General features: G+C 50.5%; 1 protein-coding gene across 2 annotated transcripts; it reads left to right on the top strand.

Annotated features, from left to right (window-relative positions):
• FAM220A (family with sequence similarity 220 member A) lies at positions 211-13863 on the top strand. 2 transcript variants are annotated; one of them, XM_018040920.1, is made up of 2 exons: positions 211-582; positions 12041-13863. In XM_018040920.1, the coding sequence occupies exon 2, from the start codon at positions 12118-12120 to the stop codon at positions 12883-12885; it is 768 nt and encodes a 255-aa protein (XP_017896409.1). In that variant the 5' UTR covers positions 211-582; positions 12041-12117; the 3' UTR covers positions 12886-13863. The 2 variants fall into 2 exon arrangements, with proteins under 2 accessions (XP_017896409.1, XP_017896410.1); XM_018040921.1 differs by lacking the exon at positions 211-582 and adding an exon at positions 6356-7255.

Here is a 17622-nt window from a genome sequence, read left to right as displayed (position 1 = left end):
CTTCGCGCCACCTAGCCCACGCATGCGCTTCTCACCTGGGCCAAGGTGAACAGGGGCGGGGCAGGGGTGTGGCCTGGGGCGGGGCCATAGACGCCGGCTCGGCGCCGGCATTGTGACGTCAGGCCGCGCAGCCGGGCTGGGACCTGGCGCCGGCTCGCTGAGGCGCTTCCCGGGAGCGTGACGCGCCGACTCGCCTCCCCGCGGCCCGCCCGCCCGCCCGCCGGCCTCGCCGCCGCCTCCTTCGCTCCCTCAGCGCGGGCCAGCGGCCGGGGCGGAGGCTCGGGGGCGTCGCGGCGCCGAGAGGGCGGGCGGCCGGGCTTCGGCGCGCCCGGCGGCCCGGGTCCAGCGGCCGGTCGGTGCGCGGCGGGCGGGCGGCGGCGGCGGGCGCCGGTCTATATGGCGGCGGCTCTGTCGGGCCTGGCTGTCCGGCTGTCGCGCTCGGCCGCCGCCCGCTCTTATGGGGTCTTCTGCAAGGGGCTGACCCGCACGCTGCTCATCTTCTTCGACCTGGCCTGGCGCTTGCGCATCAACTTCCCCTATCTGTACATCGTGGCTTCCATGATGCTCAACGTCCGTCTGCAGGTGGGTGAGGCGCGCCCGCCCGACCCCCTGTCGTCCCCCTGCCCCGGATCGTCCCCGAGCGCCGGTCCGCCTCGCACGGCCCGGGCCACCCTCGCCCAGGCCGTGAAGATGCCGCCGGAAGGTGCCAGGCTGGATGCCGAGTGTGTGGCTCAGCACCGTGCCTTTCTCCCGCAGAAGTCATTGTTGACCCTGTTTTCGCAGAAGAGGCGGGGTGGGGTGGGGACGTGGAGCGGCAGGCCTCGAGTAAGGTCCTACAGCGGGCTCTTGGGGTCGGAAGGCCCCGGCCCTGAAGAGGAAATTGTGAAAATGACTGATTGGGGGTGCGGGGGCGGGGAGTGCGTTTACCGTTGACTTTTCTAGTTCCCAAACTTTATGAAGCTTTCAAAGCGATGCAAGCTTAAGGTAAATTAATGGATGTTAATCGATGTTCTGATAGAGGTATCCATGTTTATCCTGGCCCGGGGTGGAGGGTGTTGGTGGTGAAAGGAGTGGGGGTGGTGATGAGAAGAAAACGAGGTGTAAAGACGTAGAGAGGCAAAGGTTCAGAGGCCTGAAACAGTTCAGATGTGAAATAGTACACACACCCACACACCCAGCACCCTGGAGATCATCTTTGCTATCAGGGATTGACATTTCTACCTCCCGCAAATTCCAGATGCCTTTTTCTGACGGAATGGAAAACCCGTCAAATTGAGATTTATTCCTTCCCGAGTGTGTCATAGATGGCCAAGTGCTGAGCATCTCTGGGTTCCATTTACACATTGTGGAGCGTCTGCTGTGTCGCCTAGGGCTCTGTGATGGACAGGTCCCTGTTCTCCAAGAGCTTAGGGTCTGACAGTACTTAGGGGAAGCCTGAGCAGGACTGTGCGGTATTGACGTGGGCGGGGCAGGTGCTTTCTTTTTTCCCTTTGGTTTGACTGTGCCTGTGTGCTAAGTAACTTCAGTCCTGTCTGACTTTTTGGGACCCCATGGACTGTAGCCCACCAGGCTCCTCTGTGCATGGGGTTCTCCAGGCAAGAATACTGGAGTGGGTTTCCTTGCCCTCCTCCAGGGAATCTTCCCAATCCAGGGACTGAAAGTCTCTATGTCTATTGCATTGGCAGGCAGTATCAGAATATAATTGTCTCAAAGCCTCTCACTGGTGATGTAAAACCCCTTATTGACCAAAATTGAGTTAAGGTGAGTTGGGATGAACCTGCCTCTCTATTTCAGTGTCCAAATCGAGATTCTTTTGTGTGAATAGGGGCTTGTAGCATCCTTCAGTTCAGTTCAGTCGCTCAGTCGTGTCCGACTCTTTGCGACCCCATGAATTGCAGTACGCCAGGCCTCCCTGTCCATCACCAACTCCCGGAGTTCACTCAAACTCAAGTCCATCGAGTCGGTGATGATATCCAGCCATCTCATCCTCTGTCGTCCCTTTCTCCTCCTGCCCCCAATCCCTGCCAGCATCAGAGTCTTTTCCAATGAGTCAACTCTTCCATGATGTGGCCAAAGTACTGGAGTTTCAGCTTTAGCATCATTCCTTCCAAAAAAATCCCAGGGCTGATCTCCTTTAGAATGAACTGGTTGGATCTCCTTGCAGTCCAAGCATCCTTAAGTGGTGCCAAAGGAGTCAGAAACTCAGGTATGTTTCCAGTAGGTTGTATCAATGAGCAAAGAAAGTGCTAGGAGTAGGGACAGAAATAAGCCAGAAAGCCTGTGCTCCAGCCTGTTGTCACCAGCCAACTGCTGTGTGCCAGAGGCAGCCATTTCCAAGAGAAAGTGGAAATCCTAATTTTTAAATATCAACACAACAAAAAAGTCACCTTTGTGGGCAAAGCAGAATGTGTCAGGAGGCTCTATCTGACCCTCAAGCTCCACTTTGGAGACTTTAGTTCTGGAGTTACTTGTATAATTTGCAGGCTTCCCAGGCGGCACTAAGTGGTAAGGAACCTGCCTGCCAACGAAGGAGACATTAAGGGATGAGGGTGGGAAGATCCCCTGGAGGAGGAGATAGCAGCATCCTCCAGTATTCTTGCCTGGAGGGGCTACAGTCCGTAGGGTCACAAAGAGTTGGACACGACTGAAGTGACTTAGCACACACTTAGCACGTAGTCACAAGTAAGAGAAAATCAACATGATGTTGAAAATAGCCAGTTGTGTACCATAAAATCTCACCTTTCTGATATGTCCACTTAGTTACTTTTGACCACCCCTCTAGTCCAAGCTGCCAAGGTGCCTCTATCCGTTCTCCCCAGGGCCCTTGGAGACGTCTTTTAAAAGTATAAATCAGATTGTGTCATTCCTTACAAGAAAAAAAAAAAACCCAAACTGCTTCCCACTGCACGTGGAATGCAGTTCACGTGTTTCTGTCCTGTAGATTTGACTTCTGTCCACCCTTCTGACATCTCCCTGGCTTGTTCCTTGCTTGCTCGTATGTTTTCCTGTCTCCTCTCTGCAGGCGCCAAGCCTCTTCCTGCCCCTGGGCATTTGCACTCGCTGTTCTTGCCGCCTCAAACACTCCTCCCTGGCCCTTAGAACTCCAAGACGCTCTCACTGCTGGGTTCTCCTTTCAGAAGGGGCTTTTGGGATCACCGAATCAATCTGGTCTTGCAGCCGCTGTTGTCGCTGCGAGAGTGCTGAGGCTGGCTTCCTGTCAGTAAGGAGCGAAGGACTCCATTCCTGTCATGATGGAGAGGCTTTCCAGATCTCTCAGTTGCTGTAAGCCGGTAGGGGAAGCCCTGGAAAGGTTACTCAGATACAGGTTTCCTAACGAGGAGTGTGCACTGGCGTGATTGAGGGTGAGTGCACTGTGGAGGCGGGAGGTTGGCTCCGGATGCGAGGCGCAGGCAGAACGGAGAGCGAGGAAACAGGCCCCACGGGCGGCTTGCCAGACGTGCCGTCGGGTCGTCGTCCACAGGCAGCACAGCTTTAGAGAACCGTGGGAGCTGAACACTCTGGCTGTAGAGCGTGGGGTTTATTTGGCCATTTGAGGTGTGAGGTGGGGTGGGGAGGCGCAGGCAAGGTGGTCACTGGGTACTTTGGGGGAGGGCTGCCTGAGAACCGTGTGAGGATTTTTCCATTGTGGAGTGTCGACATGCCAGCCCCTGCGTTGTTCAAGGCTCACCTATATTTGCAAACTGTATATCTGACAAGGATTAATGTTCAAAACATATGAAGAACTCTTACAACTCGGCAACAACCACCCAATTCAAACATCGGCAAAGGACTTGAATAGACATTTCTCCAAAGAAGATATACCAATGGCAAGTAAACCCAGGAAAAGATGGGGCAGTTGGAACGTGTTTGTGGGCAGCCAGGCCATCGGCCATGGTGAGGACCTAAGACATGGTTGCAGTGACTTATGAGCCCCGAGCCCCAGTCTATGCACTTGAGCCTTGTGGCCCCGTGGGATGCCCAGAGAAGGGGCCCTGGTGGCCAGGCTCTGCTTCCCATCCCAGCCCTGCAGGATGCAAACGTGGCGTCTCCCTGCTGCTGGGCCCTCACAGACCCACGCGGGCCACCTTCTCTCCCTGAGACTCACGGCTCCTGCCGTCTCCCCCCATCTCCTCCCGTCCTGTCCCAGGGACACTTGTGGGCCTGGAAGGCGAGTGACTGCTTGTTTGTCACTGGCAGAATCTCACCTGGGCCTGGGGACCCCCAGGCCAGGCTTCGTCCCCGGGAGCCTCTACTCACTGCTCCGGCTCCAAATCTGAGCCCAGCTACACAGGCTGAGCAGCTTCCCATGCCCAGCCCTTGCCTGACCTGGCCCTGCCCCCAGGAGGACTCTCTTCTGCCAGGGAGGCAATAAAACCCAGTGCTGGGGGGAAAAAATTGGGAAACTGCAAGTCAGAATCACGCTGAGACCGGCTCTTATGCAGGGAGGGACAGCGAGGATGTGGAGAAATTAGACCCCTGTGCACTGGAGGGCTGCAGTCCATGGGGTCGCTAAGAGTCGGACACAACTGAGCGACTTCATTTTCACTTTTCACTTTCATGCATTGGAGAAGGAAATGGCAACCCGCTCCAGTATTCTTGCCTGGAGAATCCCAGGGACGGGGGAGCTTGGCGGGCTGCTGTCTGTGGGGTCGCACAGAGTCGGACACGACTGAAGCGACGCAGCAGCAGCCGCAGCAGCACTGCTGGGAGGAGTGGGAGGTGGTACGGTCGCTGTGGGAGCAGTTCCGGGGCAGTTCACTCGCTCAGTCGTGTCCCACTGTTTGCCACCCCGTGGACTGCAGCACGCCAGGCCTCCCTGTTCATCACCAACTCCCGGAGTTTACTCACACTCATGTCCATTGAGTTGGTGATGCCGTCCAACCATCTCATCCTCTGTCGTCTTCTCCTGCCTTCAGTCTTTCCCAGCATCAGTGTTTTCCAATGAGTCAGTTCCTCACATTAGGTGACCAAAGTATTGGAGTTTCAGCTTCTGCATCAGTCCTTCCACTGAATATTCAGGACTGATTTCCCCTAGGATTGACTGGTTCGATCTACTTACAGTCCAAGGGACTCTCAAGAGTCTTCTCCAACACCACAGTTCAAAAGCATCAATTCTTCGGTGCTCAGCTTTCTTTATTTTATAGCCCAACTCTCGCATCCATACGTGACTACTGGAAAAACCATAGTTTTGACTAGACGGACCTTTGTTGGTAGTGTCTCTGCTTTTTAATATGCTGTCTCGGTTGGTCATAGCTTTTCTTCCAGGGAGCAAGCGTCTTTTAATTTCATGATTGCATTCACCATCTGCAGTGATATTGGAGCCCAAAATATAAAAGTCTTGTCACTGTTTCCATTGTTTCCCCCAGCTTTTTGCCATGAAGTCATGGGACCGGATGCTGTGATCTTAGTTTTCTCAATATTGAGTTTTAAGCCAACTTTTTCACTCTCCTCTTTCACTTTCATCAAGAGGCTCTTTATTTCCTCTTCACTTTCTGCCATAAGGGTGGTGTCATCTGCATATCTGAGGTGATTGATATTTCTCCCCGCAATCTTGATTCCAGCTTGTGCTTCCTCCAGCCCAGTGTTTCTCATGATGTACTCTGCATATAAGTGAAATAAGCAGGGTGGCAATACACAGCCCTGACGTACTCCTTTCCAGATTTGGAACCAGTCTGTTCCATGTCCAGTTCTAACTGTTGCCTCTTGACTTGCATACAGGTTTCTCGGGAGGCAGGTCAGGTGGTCTTGGGAAGCAGTTTAGCAGGTCCTCAGAAAGCTGAGTACAGGATCGCTGCATGGCCCAGCGGCCTCACTGGTAGGCGCGCACTGCAGAGAGCCCAAGGCAGGGACGCAGGCGCCCGTGCTCCAGTGTTCCCGGCAGGACTGTCGACGATTCAGGCGTCAGCACGTGAGAGGACAAACAGAACGCGTGCGCCTTCCGTGGAATCTTACTCAGCTTTGGAAAGGAACGAAGTTCTCACACCTGCTACAACTTGGATGGACTCAAGGGACGTCATTCAAAGAGGCAGAACATAGAAGGTGGTGGCCAGGGGCTGGAGAAGGGGGAGCAGGAGTTGCTGAATGAAGATGCTTCTCATTTGAATGAAAGCATCCCAGAGCCGTGTGGTGGTGATGGATGGTAGCCTTTATGTGTACTTCACTGCAGGTTTAAAAGAAGCAGCAGACGAGAGATTATGCTCTTGGTCGTAGCGGCAGCGTTCGGCTGCTCTAACAGTTTCTGAATGTCTGTCCTCTTTCTGGCTGAGCTGGGTCTCCGGTGCTGCGAGGGCTGCTCTCTAGCTGCCGCGCCCAAGCGTCTCGTTGCAGGGGCTTTGCCTGTTGCCGAGCTTGGGCTCCAGGGCTTTTGTGCTCCGAAGCTGTGGAGCACGGGCCTAGTTGCTTTGAGGCACAGGATCTTCCAGGACCAGGGGTCGAACCTGTGTCCCCTGCCACGCGCATGGGCAAGCAGATTCCATCCGCTGGACCACTAGAGAAGTCCTGGCATACGTGTTCATTTCTCTTGGTTATATGCCTAGGGTTGGAACTGCTGGGTCACGTGGTAACTTTGTATTCAAGCAATTCAAAAAAATCCCTCTTACTTCCTGGTGAGAGTGGAGGAGGCAGCAGGGAGACCCTCAGATGAGCGGGAGAGAGGAGTGTTGGTGACCCATCACGGTGATGCCAGGGAGGCCCTGGAGGAGGTTGCATTGTGGGCATATCTTGGCATTTGAGCCAACCAGCTTGCCTGCCTTAACGGATGAGGTGGTGTGAGAGAAGTGCTTGTTTGCCTCTCTTTTTGTGTGAACTGTACCTGTTCTTTGCCCTTTTTTCTGCTGGGTTGTTGGCGGGTTTCTTGAAGCTTTGTCAGATAAGAGCTGTCTGTTGATAAGAGTTGAAAAAATTTTCCAGTTACTATGATTTTCATTTTGCTTACAGTGTTTTTGCCATATTGAAATTCTTTGTAGTGAAATTTAACGTCATTTCTGACTTTTGGGTTTTGTCCTAGTTAGAAAGGCCCTCCCAACTCTAACAATACAAGGAATTCAGTTGTAATTTATTCTGGTACTAATACATCATGTTTTGCTTTTACATGTAAAACATTGGAGTTGCTCCTGGCGTATGGTGTACGGTGTCGATCCAAACTGATCTCTCTCTACCTGCCACAAGGAAGCTTGTGCGTGTGACAGTTTTGTCCTCGTCCCTACGTTCACTGGAAAGCAAGCCTCCGGAGGACGGACCCTTCTTTATTTGCTCGGTGCGCTGTCCCCATCGCTGTGCTCAGAACAGTGCTGGCCTAGCTTAGGGGCTCCGTGAACACTTGCTGATTGAATCTGCAGCAGAAAGTGCCGCAGGTGTGGAATTCCCCAAGGAAACGTCATAGTCATTAGTAAGGAATCTTTACAGTCATCGCCAGCTCGCCCTCCTTGGAGCTCAGCGTGCTGGGTGCCTCCTCGGGCGGTGTCGGGGCCCCTGACAGCTCCCAGCCCGCGGCCGCTCCCTCCTGGACCTCCACATCTGTCCCCGACAGCGATGCTGGTCCACGCTTGGGCCACTTTGGGTCATCCAGGGGTCACTTCTCTGGCCTCTGTTTGACTGACTCCCTCAGTTGCATTTTGTCACTGGTTCCCTCTGACACACTTTTTAAAAAAAATTAACTAATTTTGACTGCCCTGGATCTTGGTTGTGGCATGCGAACTCTTAGTTGCGGCAGGCGGGATCTAGTTCCCTGACTCAGGATCGAACCCGGGTGCCCTGAATTTGGAGCGTGGCGTCTTAGTCACTGGACCACCAGGGAGTCCTTGCTCTGATGCGCTTGCTGATAATGATGCGCACAGCAGCTGTCTCTCGGCTGCCCCGGGCTGTGGCCACAGAACAGGCTGGGTGCATCCACCCGAAGAGTCCTCATGCAGGACAGCAGGCGCCGCCTTGCTCGGCCCACCCTCCCGCCTCTTGCCCGGCCGGGTGGGCGCACCCTGGAGCCTCTGGGTGGCGGCCGCAGAGGCGCCTAGCATGAGGGGATGGCGTGGACATGCTGTGTGGTTCACAGCAGGGACTGGGTCCGTGTGGCCGACTCCATGCGCTGGTGCTTGGGGGTGGCACAGAGGTGCCCGGCCCTTCCTCTCGCTCGTCCTCTGAGCGATGTACCCAGCAGAGCAGTTTGTCTCAGATGCTTTCACGGTGAGCTCAGCGGCGGGCAGGTCAGCTGACGCCGCCTCCGAGAGCTGGGAGTGCGAGGCGTCACTCCGAGGTGGAATGGGAAAACAGCACAAGCGAATGTTCGTGCAAAGCAGAGACAGACCAGTGGGTACCGAAGTGGGGAGGGCAGATTAGGGCTACAGGATTAACAGTTCAGACTACCATGTGTATAAAACAGGGAAGCAACAGGATATGTTGTATAGGCACCTCCTGTAGTAACTTTCATTAGAGTATTGTCTGTAAAAACACTGAGTCGCTGTGCTGTGCGTAATATTGTAAGTCAGCTGTACTTCAAATAAAAAAACCAGCCGTGAAGCCAGGTGGCCTTGGAGTGCAGTGCGTGAGCCGTGACCAGGCAGGGGCCCGCTCCACGCCGGTGGTCGTCCGGCTGAGCAGCTGCCCTGTGTTCAGCTGTGTCCCCCGCCTAACCCAGCCCCCAGCCCCCTTCGGGAATAGCGTTGCTGGCTGGCTGGCAGCGGCACAGAGGTGGGGGTATTTTTAGTTTCCAGAGCAATGGTATCCAGACCATCGCGTCCCTGAAGCCATGAATAGCGCAGGTTGGGGAGGGTAAGGTGACCGCCCCAGAGGGCGCAGCTGCCGAATCGGGTCAGGCCTGCTGTCGCCCAGCTGGGCGCCCGCCAGGACCAGGTTGCTCCTGTTGCCCCGAGGCCGTGGGCCCGACCGACAGCCTATTCCCTCCACACCTAGCCCCCGCAGCCGCTGTGTATTCAACCGTAGTCTGTTTCTGGGGCGGGGCAGGGGGCAGGCACTGGTGAGGGAGGTAAGGAGTGAGCTCAGGAATTGACGCCCAGCCCTGCACTTTGTTTCTCTTGCCCCATACTGTGTTTTTATTTATTTTTAATTTAATTTTGGCTGCGCTGGGTCTTCACTGTGGCACATGGACCTAGTTCCCTGCTCCACGTGGGAACTTCCGGACCAGGAATCGAACCTGTGCCCCCTGTGTTGGCAGGCGGATTCTTAACCCCTGAACCACTGGGAACGTCCTGAATCACACTGTCTAGAATTTCAGAATAGACTTCCCTCATTTAGGGGGAAGGGCTCTCGGTGTTTGTGGATAAGTCAGTTTGCCGTAGTTTATGCTGCTCATTGCTTTGTAGATCTGGGGGTTGAGGGGTGGGAGATGGTAGCTGGGCCGAGGACGGCTCATGGTGTAATTGTGCGTGCTTTATCGGGCGAGATACAGTGTACCAATACACGTTCAGTACAGGGAGGGGGAACCACAGAGGATGCTGCATGGATGATTCTGTTTAGAAATTACTTGAAAGTTATTTCTGGCTCTCAGTGTATAAGTAATATCAAAAGTCATCTGGTTGAGGGCTCACAGCCAAGAGTGTCTAGCTCACCTACTGAAGTCTTTCTGTAAAGAACTGAATACCTAGTTTATTACTGAGTTGACTGAAGAGCTAGATCTCACGTGAGCAGCTTAGGCTCTTGTTATTTGTTACTGTTGTTCAGTGGCTAAGTTGTGTCCGACTCTCGCCCACCCCGTGGACTGCAGCACGCCACGCTCCTCTATTTCCCGGAGTTTGCTCAGATTCATAGCCATTGAGTCGATGATGCCATCCAACCATCTCATCCTCTGTCCGCCCCTTCTCCTCCTGCTGTCAGTCTTTCCCAGCATCAGGGTCTTTTCCAGTGAGTTGGCTCTTCACATCAGGTAGCCAAAGTATTGAAGCTTTAGCTTCAGCATCAGTCCTTCCATTGCATATTCAGGGTTGAGTACATGATTACTTTGTCATTATCAAAGGTATGATTACATTCAGTTCAGTTCAGTTCAGTCGCTGAGTCGTGTCCGACTCTTTGCGACCCCATGAATCGCAGCACGCCAGGCCTCCCTGTCCATCACCAACTACCGGGGTTCACTCAGACTCACGTCCATCGAGTCAGTGATGCCATCCAGCCATCTCATCCTCTGTCGTCCCCTTCTCCTCCTGCCCCCGATCCCTCCCAGCATCAGAGTCTTTTCCAATGAGTCAGCTCTTCGCGTGTGTTGGCCAAAATACTGGTATCTCATTTAAAATATTGTAACAATTCTGACAACACTTCACCTTTCTGGACTGTACTAAGTTATCCTATAAGGATATAATAAAAGTAGTTAGAACCCAGTTTTCCTAAGAGTTGGCCCATATTAAATGACCTATTTTTCTTAAGAATTAAAAAAAAACCTGTTCTAATATGTATTAAAATATGTTTAGGAATGCTTCCATTTCAGGAAAACGGTCATTTTTAATATATTTAGATCAGTAAAATTAAACGTAAGGTTTAAAATAACATGCTTTGGAGAGTTAATTTGCGAGAAGTTAGGTTGCCTTGGTGAACCGTGAGAGCGTTGGCTGTGCTTTGTAACTGGAGTTGCACCACCAGGTACAGCTGTGGTGTTGACTTCTTGCAGTGCTATATACAGACATTGAATTACTAGGTTGTACGAACCTAGATAGCACATTAAAAAGCAGAGACATTACTTTTCCAACAAAAGTCCGTCTAGTCAAGGCTATGGTTTTTCCAGTGGTCATGTATGGATGTGAGAGTTGGACTGTGAAAGAAAGCTGAGCGCCGAAGAATTGATGCTTTTCAACTGTGGTGTTGCAGAAGACTCTTGAGAGTCCCTTGGGACTGCAAGGAGATCCAACCAGTCCATCCTAAAGGAAATCAGTCCTGGGTGTTCACTGGAAGGACTGATGCTGAAGCTGAAACTCCAGTACTTTGGCCACCTCATGCGAAGAGTTGACTCATTGGAAAAGACTCTGATGCTGGGAGGGATTGGGGGCAGGAGGAGAAGGGGACGACAGAGGATGAGATGGCTGGATGGCATCACAGACTCGACGGACGTGAGTCTGAGTGAACTCCGGGAGTTGGTGATGGACAGGGAGGCCTGGCGTGCTGCGATTCATGGGGTCGCAGAGAGTCAGACACGACTGAGCGACTGAACTGAACAACTGAAACTAATATATTTTATGTCAGTTGTATAGCAATTAAAAAAAAAAAAGAACTGGGGATGTCCGTGATGGTCCAGTGGCGAGGACTCCACCCTCCCAGCGGAAGGGAACTAGGCCCATCCCAGGTAAGGGAACTAGGTCTCACACACCGCAACTGAAGATCTGGCGCCACCAAATAAATATTCAAAATACAAAAAAATAATTGCACCTTATGTTTGCATATAGCTTTATGCTGCCCGAATGTATTTGTGTCAGTGTTATATAGAATAATAGTCATCCTTGTATAGATTATGCCCTGAGTAGACATGAGGTTCCCCGGTGGCTCAGCCGTAAAGAATCTGCCTGCTGATACAGAAGATGTCAGTTCAGTCCCTGGGTGGGGAAGATCCGTGGACAGAGGAGCCTGGTGGGCTATATATAGTCCATGGGGTCCCAAAGAGTCAGACATGACTTAGCAACCCAGCAACAGCATAAGTAAAGTTGTCCATTCCTTAGAAGTGGCTTGCCCTGCCTGAGTCACTGAATCTCATTCTCAAATAGGACACTCTGGGTGAGGCCTTGGTTGCTTGATTGAGTCATCTAGTTTATCCTGGTTAAAGGGAGCCGCTTTTTATTGAACCTGCACAAATAACTACATTGCCATGAAAAGTACAGAGCCTCAGTGCATATTTAAGTATTTCAGGAAATACTGCATTAATCAAGTACTGTTCTTTTCGTTGTGATTTGCTAATTGGTAGGTTGACATCCTGTTTTCTATCACAGTGTGGGAATCCTTGGTACCGGATACTGTCAGGGACCTTCGTATTTGCTGGGAAATACCTGGTGTGTGTGGACTCTGCCGAGATGCCGTCTTCATTATTACCCTGTAATTTGTTGGTCTTTTCCAGGTTCACATTGAGATCCACTGAAGACCTTCCGCGGACTGACGGGCGTGTCCTGGGGCTCAGGGTGTCAGAGACACAGCATGAGGGACAGACGCACGCCTCTCTGCACCCACCTTGCGGAGGAGCAGGGAGCGGGCGCCGCCTCGGACAGAGCCTCGTGCAGAGAACTGTGGAGCGAGAGAAGGCAGGAGGCGAGCCCTGGCCCAGCAGATGCCGCTTCCTGGGCGAGGAGGCCTGCGGTCGATGCCCGGGGAGATCCAGGAAAGGAGGAGTCATCACTGGAAACAAAGCGTGACCCGCGTGGCGCCAGCCCCTCGCCTCGCAGTGGCCTCGAAGCGCTTCCGCGGTGGCAAGCAGCAGTACGGAGAAACTCGGCCTCAGCGGCTGCGCAGAGCAACCCTGCGGGTCTGCCCTCGGCTCCGGCAGGGGAGCGGAGTGCCGGGCTGGCCCGCGGCGTCGGGGAGGCTCCGGGCACGGACTGGCCGCGGGCAGTGCCCAGGCCCCCTGGCGGCCACGGAGGATGGAGCCTCGGCAGAGAGCCCCGGGGGTCAGGACTGCTGGGCCGGCAGAGAGGGTCCGCAAAGGGGGTTTCTGAGTTTGACCCGCCCCGTGCTCTCCTGGAGAAGCTGGACTCTGCGTCGGCGCCCTCTTGCCTGCGATCCATCCTGCTGCATGCTCTTCCCCTAATATTCTTGAATGATGAGACGAAAAGTGTTTTCCCTGGCCGTTCAGGGCCCATGTTTTCAGAGCCAAGAGTAGAATACAAGAAAATGCTTTCATGGGAAAAAAGTACCTCAGATGATCTGCAGATAACAGTGGCGTCACTGGCTGCACAAGCTTTTGAATGAGCAAATCTGTTATGCCGTGGTTAAGGTACAGGCAGACCAATAAAAATAGTGAGACTAAGCGCTGTCCTTGAATGCTTTCTTTTGTGTAAACTCTGGACGCACATGGCGCGGCAGTGAAGCTCCGGCTTTGATTCGTGTGACCAGACAGACTTAAAGTCAGTGGAACTTGAACCCACAGAAAGCTGGTTGATACAGAAGGCAGTCTCTGTACTTGAAAGACATTTAGGCTTGGGAAGCCATGTCAAGGAGGTTATTGACATTACCTTACACAGCTATCAGATGAGAATCGAAAGCTGTAACAGCAAGCTTTGAGTTTACCTTCAGCACCATCTGGCAGGGCCGCCGTCCCAGGCACTCCCTCTCCAGCCTGTTCTCTGACGAGAGTAGATATTTGTAAAAGTCAACCCTGCTGGGCTTGGTCTGAGCCAAGCCAAGTTGATGGTAAGCTGTTGTCATTTCTGCGTTTTGTAGAATAATTTGAGCAAAAGCTGATATCATTTCTCACACCCCTTTCCTTCCACTTGACATGCATTTTACATGGAGGCCCTACGGTGAAAGTTGCAATATTGACATTACCTTTAGATAACCCTCCCTCAAACTAGGAACCCTAGCAGTGTTAACCCAAAATAAAAAATGAGCTTGAGCCTGTCTGCCGGAGCGCAGTCATAGGGGGGGTAAAAAAAAAGCAAGTATTTCCCCTTACGGAAGATGGCCAGCTCCTAGGAGTTGAGGTGTCTCCTGCACTAACCTTTTTCTGCGCTGACCCCTTTTGTCGTGTGCTGGTAATTCGATGAAACGCCCTGAAGAGCAGTTTTTAAGGAGACCAAAGGAAGACGCCCCATTTCCGGAGGTATTGATTGCATTTATCAGTTTATATCGCGTGCTAAATTACCATGCTGTGTGCTATTTTAGTGTTCTGGGGAAATGAAAAATAAAACCTGTTCTTTAGCATAATAAATACCTTATTTTACGTGTGTAGTCTTGGTTCCCCTTGTCTTTATTATTAATGCAGCCTTCCTCATACTTCAGTCTGTTTGCGAAAAGTTGTTCACTGATTTAGAAGATTGGAAGCAGAGAATGAAAAGCAAAATGTAAAATTACTCTGGAACTCAACTCTCCAGATAGAGTGAAACAGTGTATTATGCTCCTTGTGGAGCGGGTGCTCACCCTCGTGAAACAGTGGTCTGCAGCCAGTCTAAAAGGACACCGACCCAACTGACAGAAGCAAGCCCTGGCTAGTGGACTCTCCACCTCAGAGTCACCAACGGGTGGGGAAGCGAGATGACACATTTCAGTGTTTTAGAATGGGATCAGTTTTCTTGTCAACACCCTCCCCACCGCCCCCTTTTTTTGTTGTTTTAAACTCAGTCTACTTTGAGATGGAGGTTTCCATGACATGTCAGCTCTCTTTCTTTTGTAAATTCCAAGTATGTGAATTTTCAAACAGTTGCAAAGAACAAATTCAGAGTTCCCTAATTAGCATTAACTAAATTAACTTGTGGCACTAGTGGTAAAGAATCTGCTCCCCAAGGCAGGAAACGGTGGTGTGATCAAACCCACGTGGATCTGATCCCTGGATTGGGAAGAGAGGGCGTGGCAACCCACTCCAGTGCTCTTTCCTAGAGAATCCCGTGGACAGAGGAGCCTGGCGGGCTATGGTCCATGAAGTCTCAGAGTCAAACACGGCTGAAGCGACTTAGCACACACAAACTAACTTGAAGTGTTTTCGTATAGTTACGTCAGAATAAGGTAAGTGTTTTTATGAAAGCTTTGTGGAAAAGCTCACAGTAGCGTCTTTGCTCGCATTGTTTTTTAGTACATCCACTGCTGACATCGTTGCTTCTGGTGCCGTGCTGTCTCCAGCTCTGTCCGAAGGTGGCCCCTCCTGTGGAAAGTTCTGGGGTAGAAAGGTGCTGATAAATGTAGCGTATGAAACCTATGAAGTTTCAGGACTGTGAAGGATGGCCTTCTATAAACCATTCTATTTTTGAAGCAATTAGAGAAATAAGATACTCATTTGAATAAGTTGTTTCCATGATTGAATTATAAAAGGATCTCTCATTTTAAATATTTTAAATGTATCATTTTGGCAGTGAAAACTGAGGGAAGCCTGTTTTAAAAGTTCTGACGTCTATATGCATGTTCTTCTTTTTTGCTTTATGGATTCTGTTCTTAAGGACTAGACAGCACAGTCACTTTAAATTTAGAAACAGCGTACAGTGCAAAATCTTGGACTTGGTTATTCACATTTGGAAATCATGAAATCTTTTTCACATGGAGTGGATGTTGAGATCTTGAAGTGATTATGAAGTTGCCAGCCTGTAGAAAATAAAATATTAAGAAGCTTGTGTTTACATTGGTTATTCTTACATGACTTGATTTTATAGCTAGGAAGCAACACATGTATTTTGGAGCTTTGTGTGTGTATTCTAAAATGCATATAAGCCATTTCCTGTAATTTCACACAGTAAGAAATGTTGGGACTTCCCTAGTGGTCCAGTGGATAAGACTCTTGAGTCTGCACTGCAGGGGACCCATGTTTGATCCCTGGTCAGGGAACTAATTAAAATTAAAAGATGCTCCTTGGAAGAAAAGCTATAACAAATCTAGACAGTTTATTAAAAAGCAGAGACATTACTTTGCCGACAAAGGTGCATATAGTCAAAGCGATGGTTTTTCCAGTAGTCACATATGAATGTGAGAGTGGGCCCATAAGGAAGGCTGAGCGCCAAAGAATTGATGCTTTTGAACTGTGGTGTTGGAGAGGACCCTTGAGAGTCCCTTGGATTGCAAGGAGATCCAACCAGTCCATCCTAAAAGAGATCAGTTCTGAATATTCATTGGAGGGACTGATGCTGAAGCTTCAGTCTTTGGGCACCTGATGTGAAGAGCTGACTCATTGGAAAAGACCCTGAAACTGGGAAAGATTGAAGGCGGGAGGAGAAGGGGACGACAGAGGATGAGATGGTTGGATGGCATCACCAACTCAATGGACATCAGTTTGAATAAGCTCTGGGAGTTGGTGATGGACAAGGAGGCCTGGCGTGCTGCAGTCCATGGGGTCCGCAAGAGTTGGATACGAAAAACAACAGGGAATAAAGATCCCACAAGTGGCTCGGTATGGCAAAAAAAAAAAAATGTGTTTTAAGATTCACTTTGCACTTTGCTGTAGATAACTTTAAAATTCTTCTTAAGCTTTCCAAGGGAAAGAAGTAGAATGAAGGGATCTCCTAAACTATCCATATATGAATTCAGAGCCGGAAATGGCTCTCCAACACCAGCCAGTGCTGGAAGCTTTGAAACACAGCCCAGCCAACTGATCCTCCATGCATTCAACGTAGCCATTTGAAACTGGAGGCCTCAGTAGGATGGCACAGGATGGCCGCTTCTGCTTGGCTCTCCTCTGCTTCCAGAATGTTACCTCTTTTTTTTCCCCCCAATTTTATGGAAACTTGGACGCACTGGACCAATTTAAACAAAGCATCTGTTCCCTTTTCATTTGTACTTCACTCTGCGAACTCCACAGAGCTGTGTATCTGCATGGCTGAAATGTGGTTAGAAAACTTGTTTGCCAGGAGCCTGACTGCTTCCTAAAGGTCATCTTCATAGGGTTACGTTTCCTTTTTCCTGAAACGAACGTGTGCCATTGAGTGGAAGGCATCTTTGAGGACTGGTGACTTCTGGTAAACAGTGGCCGTTCAAGGAGCAGGCATGGCTGTGGTTCTGCTCTGTGTTTTGAGTAGCTTCCTTTTAAAAATTGTTTAGGTATATAACACAAGGGATTTTTATAGGGGAGCTGTGCCTTGCCACAGTATCAGAGTGGAATTCTGCAGTTAACTTGAATGCTTTTAGGTTTTTTAAAATTTTTTTAAGGAAGTGGACTTAACTTGTTTTTCCTTCCCCATCTACCTACAAAGCATTCTGTTTCTATGAGAAACAGGTTATTTGCTTCAGAATTGGAAATAGGCTCTGTTTTCCTTTTCTTAACGCTTGTCTTCCGTGTTTAAGATTACAAGCACTTTGCCACTACTGTTCGTCCAAAGTAATTTGGAGAAAGCATGAAGTCCTCTGCTCCTTGTTTTTTTCCAAGAGTGACTTTTTTTTTTTTTTTTTAAATCTTTATTATTTGTTACAGTATTGCTCCTGGATTTTTTTTTTTTTTTAATGTTTTTGTTTTTTGGCCAGGAGGCTTGTGGGATCTTAGTGCCCTGACCAGGGATCAAACCCACACCCCCTGCATTGGAAGGCGAGGTCTTAGGCACTGGACCACCAGTGAAGTCCCTCTGTGCTCCTTTTATTAGTCATTTTCCAGAGAAACAATAGGATCTACAGGTACAGATATGAGGAGAATTATCACAAGAATTGGCTCACGGGATCATGGAGGCCAAGAAGCCCCACTGTCCGCCATCTGCGGACAAGAGACTCGGGGAAGCCAGACATCATCCAGCCCAAGTCCCAAGGTCTGAGAACCAGGGGCACCCATATTCACGGGCGAAAGAGGGACCCTTCAGCTCAAGCAGAGCAAAATTGCTCTTTCTCCTCTTTGTTCTATTAACTTCTAGTGTTTTGGATGATGGCCACCTGCATTGATGAGGGTGATTAAGAGTCTTGACTTTTATTTAGCATTTTATCTGAGGCTCTAATAAGAGTAAAAGAAAATGAAGATCAATTTCACATTCAGTTTTAAGGAGTCTTGTGATAGGGAAAGCACACAGACAGTAACAACCTTAAAAGTAT

The sequence above is a fragment of the Capra hircus genome, chromosome 25 (assembly GCF_001704415.2).
Source record: "Capra hircus breed San Clemente chromosome 25, ASM170441v1, whole genome shotgun sequence".
Classification (NCBI taxonomy): Eukaryota; Metazoa; Chordata; class Mammalia; order Artiodactyla; family Bovidae; genus Capra; species Capra hircus.
The sequence above is the reverse complement of the archived record's forward strand: the minus strand, read 5'-3'. Positions and strand labels throughout refer to the sequence as shown.